A 6743-nucleotide genomic window follows, 5' to 3' on the forward strand; every position below is an offset into this window, starting at 1 on the left:
TATATGAAAGAAGGTTTATCAAAGAATATGTATATGTATTTTTCCATATATGTATTTTCATACACTGTTTTTAACATTTTCATCTTATTATCAGAGAATGTGTGATAATCAGTATGTAACACTACAAAGTTCATACACACACACATATACACACATATACACACACACATCAATATTTGATTTTTTGTTCATTTATAATGTAAGCAATTTTAGATAATGTATTACTCAGTATCTTCATAGAGTACAAATTTATTATTCTCATACAGGAATAATTGTTGACAGTGACTTCAAAGTTTTGGGTTGTTTTCTACAGTAGCCTAGAGCTGACCAAGGCTTTGTGAATGGATTTGGTAGGCAGAAGCTGATAGAAGCCAGTGTGTGTGTGTGTGTGTGTGTGTGTGTGTGTGTGTGCCTATGTTTGTTCACCACCACTGCTTGACAACTGCTATTGGTGTGTTTCTGTCCCTTTGACTTAGCTGTTTGACAATAGGGAATAAGTAACAGGCATATTTTTAAGAAAATAAGTCCTGGGCTCAATTCATTCAACTAAAAATTCTTGAAGGTAGTGCCCCAGCATGGCCAGTCTTATGACTGAACCAAGTAAAATACGAAAGATATATGAATGCATTGTGGATAAATATTTCTGTAGTTCAAAAGGACTTACGAGAACATGTATCATTGAAGTCAAGACATGTGGCAGGGATTATATGATTTCCAGGTATTATGGAGTGTTGTATCTTGAAACAACTGAAAAAGGAGAAAGGACAGATCATAAATTGGACAATACATTTATGCCAATGTTTAACAATGATATATTGAAAGGAATTAGGTGTTTAGAGTGTCATTATAACAGAGCAGTGGGCAGCCCTGGGACCTAGCACCAAAGCTAAGCTGACCATAATAGAGGGCTTTAGAAGACCCGTCAAGCCAAGTGAAATTGTGGCCGATGCCAGTGTCATGTGACTGGCACCTGTGGAATGTAAAATGCATTGTTTGGACACTGAGTCTCTTAGAGGCAGTGACAGGTGACCGAGACCTTTGGCAATATATTGTGCTTGAGAAGACCTATCAAACCAAGTGAGATCATAGTTGTGGCTGATGCTGGTCCCATGTAACTGGCATGTAAAATGCACCCACAACACTCTTGGAGTGGTTGGCATTAGGAAGGGCATCCATTCCAAATCAGATTAGAACCTGGTGCAGCTTCCTGGTTCACCTGTTTTCAGTCAAAGCGTCCAACCCATGCCAGGGTGGAAAATGGAATATAAATGATGATTAGGTAATGAGTGTCTTCCATACATACCAAATGACCAACCCACCTCAGTTTGGCACTTTGATAACATAATACTCTATACCTACAGAGTGAAATAGATACTGCTATGTATTGTAATCTGTATTGGTTTGTTTATGTTCCTGTAACTTAGCAGTTTGGCAAAAGAGACTGACTGAATAAATTCCAGACTTTAAGAAACAATACAAAAACATAAGTACTGGGGTCAGTTTGCTCAACTAAACCCTTCAAGACAGTGCCCTAGCTGGGGCTGTAATCCAATGACAAATGAATAAAGATACATAAAGAATCAAAACAGATAAAGCTGGCTTACTCGAAATGTTTAATACAGTAACCATGTCCAATCCAGTATTTGTAATGGTCGTCTGCACAAGTCTCGCATCTACCTGTAAGAAACAAATGGGCGAATGGAAAAAGAAAATGAATCACATATTTATATATCATCATCATCATCATCGTTGTTATTATCATTACCACCACCACCATTATCACCATTGTTGTTGCTGCTGTTGTCCTTGTCATCAATGTTGCCCTTCCTTGTGGCCCTTCTTTTTGCCCTACGTTGTGACCCCTACTTTGTTGCCCTTCCTTGTTGCCCTTCCTTGTTGCCAAACACCCTTTCTCCTTCCGGTCGAGGCTAACTTTTATCTCCTCCATGGCTAGACATGCATCCATGGGAGATTGGAAATGAAATGACCTTGCTTGTATGACAGTGACACTTGTTTACAACTATTTCATGATGTCAAGATGATGGTGGTGACGATTGTACTGGTGCGAGTGATGATGGTGGTAGTGGTGGTGATAGTAGTGATGAGGATGATGACAGTGGTGGTGATGATGATGACAATGGTGATGGGATCAACTTCCAAGGAAATTCAGCTGCTGTTAGTTATTTCCATACCTCAGAAGAAGAGAAGCACTTATTAATCTGTGAATGAATAATTAAATAAGTAAATTAATGAATCATGTGACCTGCCTCGAAAGTTTAATTCCAGTCCTGGCTGACATCCGTGATCAATTTTTTGACAGGACTTTTTGTCCTCTGTTACTATGTAACCAGCATGAAAGGCACACTGACACTCGACTTCAGAGGTTCGAAAGAAACCTAAAGAATGAGAGAAAGAAAAAGGGTGAATGAGAGAGATAAGGAGAATGGTGAGTGTAGCTTGTCAAGTGTGGGCTTGTCGAGTGTCACTTGTTGAGCGTACCTTGGTGAGTTTCTCTTACTTCCTTTTCTACTTTCAACACATTTTATTTTTTTGCACCTTTTGTTCAATCTTTCCGTCTGTCCCCTCTCTGTTTCCAGACCTACTGGACTTTTTCCATTGTGTTACCCATACATTTGTCTCCCTTTAGAGCCTTCTTCTGTTTACGAAATATATATCTAGTACGTTTATTGTTTTCTTTGTATATTCACATTTATGTATTGTGTTTATTTTCATCAATGTCACCACCATTTGCCCAATATTTCCAGCAGCTTCTCGCTGTTTACACCACAAAAAATAAACAATATTATCATTATAGATGTGACACTGTTAGGATTTTGTGGACAATAACTGACGAGGAATTAGCACAGCTGTGTCTTGTGAGTGAATCTTCTGTTTGTTCCTTTGTCATGTTTCCGTTTAATTTGTGAAACTTAAGACGCATAAAAAGGTAAAATATTCACCACTTAAAAGTGGATGTTACGCGAGAACACATGAATACTGCAATATTTACATACCATCAAACAGTAATTTTCTTGAACAGAAAGGGATATTGTAATAGAAATGATATTTACCTGTGAGGCAGTCGTTTTTATAGCATTTTTTAACATCAGATGATGACGTGATGAATGGGTTTTCAGTCTCAGGGGGACAAGGCAAACACTCGTCACAGTTATCATTCAGCTCACACGTTTTCACATAAGAACCTAGAAAAATCCAAGAGTAGAAAATTCAGTAACTCATATTAGTCACAGCTATTTCAGCTATGCATATTGATGAAATTGAACCATGAGCACAATACAAATGCATATGCGAAATAGCTGTAAGCCCATAATGAATAAATAAATGTAACACTGTAAATGTGCAGAAAACAACTTCTGCCACATTCCAGGGAGAAAAACTAGACATAGTTGATAGCTTCCATTACCTAGGTTACCAAGTCAGTAGTGGGGGAGGGTGCGCTGAAAGTGTAGCTGCTAGAATAAGAATAGCCTGGGCAAAGTTCAGAGAGCTCTTACTTCTGCTGGTGACAAAGGGTCTCTCTCTCAGAGTAAAAGGCAGACTGTATTGACACATGTGTATGAACAGCAGTGAAACATGGGCCGTGACTGCTGAGGATATGTGTAAGCTCGAAAGGAATGAAGCCAGTATGTTCCGATGGATGAGTAATGCTAGTGTGCATACTCGACACCTTGAGAGAAAAGTTGAACCTAAGAAAAATCAGTTGTGGCGTGCAAGAGAGACGATTGCACTGGTATGGTCACGTGGCAAGAATGGATGAGGATAGTTGTGTGAAAAAGTACCACACCCTAGCGGTTGAGGGAACCTGTGGAAGAGGCAGGCCCAGGAAGACCTGGTATGAGGTGGTGAAGCACGACCTCCGAACATTAGGCCTTACCGAGGCAATGACTTCTGACTGAGACCTTTGGAAATATGCTGTGCATGAGAAGACCTGGCAAGCCAAGTGAGACCAAAATCTAAGGCCCAGCCCGTTATTTCTGTTTATTTTATGTATCACTCTGAAACCATGGATTTACAAATTTGAGGGCAATGGACTCCAACTTTGACTTTCAACTTTGAATTACCTGGAGTACAATAGCGATCACAAGACTTTTTAGTCAGTGTTTTAAAGGCAGTGGCGTGCAGGGAGAATGCAAGGCTGCATAAGTATGTGTGTCTGTGTATTTTACTTATGTTTTGTTTAAATTCTTTGGCACCTTCAGAACCTGAAGTCCTCCTTTTACATCCTAGAGAGACAAAACACCACAACCCTGGCCAAGTATATATGGTCGTGAAAGAAAGTGCCATGGAATAGAGTATAAAGTGGAGGATATTAGAGAAATGTAAAGCATACTTCAGTAGCAGCAGGAAATGCAGATTATGCTTGGCTGAGAAACAAACTCTTGGCACCCACACATCTATCTCAACAAGAGAAGTGAGATTTATAATCCTTGCCTACATGAAAGGAAATACATCCTATCATATCTATGTGTGCTGTCGTGACTATAACTGCCAGTTCCCCAGCTTCAGCCGTCCCACCACAAAATACCTAAGAATCTGTCAAAGAGTTTGACCAGAACAGGCACACACTTGCCCTAATACAGCAGACATCTACCATTTGAGTAGATTAGGTGGACAAGAAATAAGAGAAACTGAGTCTGTATGTGTCCTGGGAGACATTGGTTCAATTCCATTCATTCATTAAATATCTGATTGTTTTGTTTGTCAAAGGTCGTTCACTGCTTCTGGCAGCCTCCCCATAATTTTAGTAGCTCATAAAAATATACATTGTGTTTATTAAATAATATTTATTTCTCACCATATGGAGTATGTTTTTGTTGATCTTACCATCACAGACCAGTACACTATACATATACATACATATATTATATATATATATATATATATATATATATATATATATAAATGAAATATTCAAACACTGAGATTTGAAGTTAGATGTCACTACTGTTCATATCATCTGTGGATAAATTCAAAATTTGATGATATCACCAGTAGTAGCATTGGTGGAACGCAGTTATGATAGCTTTAAGGAGCTATGAAATATCGTAATGATGCTTAATGAGCATCTACCTGCTAGAAATAAGAGCCAAGTCTTAAATAATCCACCGTAGCGCACCAATATAACAGAGAAAAGCAGTATGCAAGGAAAACAGGCAGAATAAAAACATTTAACAGCACAAATAAAAATACTATGCAATTACGGATATCCACAAACCAGGTTTCTGCTTTTGGTTATTCAACCTTGAGCTTCGTCAGTGTGGACCACCAGTTTAAATCCATGACTGTTCACGTTAGTCTCTGACTGTGCAACTGGTTTTGTTTTGCGCCAAAATCAGAGCATATGGTGCGTAAAAATATTTAAATGAAATATTCAAACACTGAGATTTGAAGTTAGATGTCACTACTGTTCATATCATCTGTGGATAAATTCAAAATTTGATGATATCACCAGTAGTAGCATTGGTGGAACGCAGTTATGATAGCTTTAAGGAGCTATGAAATATCATAATGATGCTTAATGAGCATCTACCTGCTAGAAATAAGAGCCAAGTCTTAAATATATATATAAAGAGAGAGAGAGAGAGAGAGAGAGAGAGAGAGAAGGAGAATGCACAAAGACCAAAAGACAAAGACATGTGGTGTAGAAAACAATTAGATGTATTAGTATAACGCTTGAGAAGTGAAAATGTCTTTAATGTTTCGAGCCCACACTCTTCCACAGAAAAGAACACAAATAAACAAGGAGAGAAAATAAAGAATGTGAAGTGGCTAGCGATCTATCATTGTGGATGCCAGACAGAAGGGTCAGACAGGAAAGCTAGGGAGAAGGGGAGATAATGAAGTAGTGGTGATCCCAAAACAAAGGTGTGCATGCGTGTGTATAAGAGAGTATGTATGTGCATGTGGAAGAGGGATTGTGATCTTGATGCGTACATGTGTGTATGTGTAGGTGTGAAAATGTGGGGCTGGGAAGTGGTCAGTGCTGGTGTGTGCGTGGTGGTGTGTTGTGATGTGATGTGGTGTGGTATGATGGTGTTGGGAGGTAGGGGAGGTGATAGCGGGGAAAGCAAGGGTGGGATTACAAGGAAGAGGTGACGATGAAGAGGGAAGAAGGTGGGTAGGAGTGAAGAGAAGAGAGAAGGAGTGAAGAGGAGAGAGAAGGAGGGAAGAGAAGAGAGAAGGAGGGAAGAGAAGAGAGAAGGAGGGAAGAGGAGAGAGAAGGAGGGAAGAGAAGAGAGAAGGAGGGAAGAGAAGAGAGAAGGAGTGAAGAGGAGAGAGAAGGAGGGAAGAGGAGAGAGAAGGAGGGAAGAGGAGAGAGAAGGAGGGAAGAGGAGAGAGGAGTGACGAGAAGAAGTAGGAGCTGGAGCAAGAGAGGAAAGGTAGGTGGGAGGAAGTAGGTTTGAGGGGGAGAGAGGTGAGGGGAGGTGAGGGGAGGTGGTTAGATGAAAAGGGGAGGAGAGTTGAGCCCATGTGGTGCAAAGGAGTGAAGAGAGAAGATTAATCCCTGTTCACGGCGCAGACGGGAGTCAGGATGGCCCCTGTGCAAGGACAATCTGAACACGGACAGGTGTTGCAAAGAGTGATCGGTAGAGAGGAAATGGAACAATACCGGGGTGTCATTGCTGAGTTGGATGTCTCGGAGGTGTTCCATGATGTCAGCGAAGCGGCGTTCCGTTTGTCCGATGTATAGAGAAGGGTAAAGAGAGTTGGAAATGCAGTAG

The 6743-nt window shown here is 40.2% G+C and overlaps 1 protein-coding gene across 1 annotated transcript in view; it reads right to left on the bottom strand.

The window, feature by feature from the left end:
- The window catches only part of LOC106875873 (uncharacterized), a gene marked incomplete at its 5' end in the record, with an annotated part of 15429 nt that overhangs the window by 7956 nt on the left and 730 nt on the right, over positions 1-6743 (bottom strand). The window contains 4 exons of the mRNA XM_052978240.1: positions 665-747; positions 1605-1673; positions 2264-2396; positions 3072-3203. Coding sequence (XP_052834200.1) covers positions 665-747; positions 1605-1673; positions 2264-2396; positions 3072-3203 — 417 coding nt within the window. The remainder of the gene's footprint in view (positions 1-664; positions 748-1604; positions 1674-2263; positions 2397-3071; positions 3204-6743) is intronic.

Source organism: Octopus bimaculoides, unplaced genomic scaffold, assembly GCF_001194135.2.
Source record: "Octopus bimaculoides isolate UCB-OBI-ISO-001 unplaced genomic scaffold, ASM119413v2 Scaffold_53941, whole genome shotgun sequence".
In the NCBI taxonomy this organism is placed as follows: Eukaryota; Metazoa; Mollusca; class Cephalopoda; order Octopoda; family Octopodidae; genus Octopus; species Octopus bimaculoides.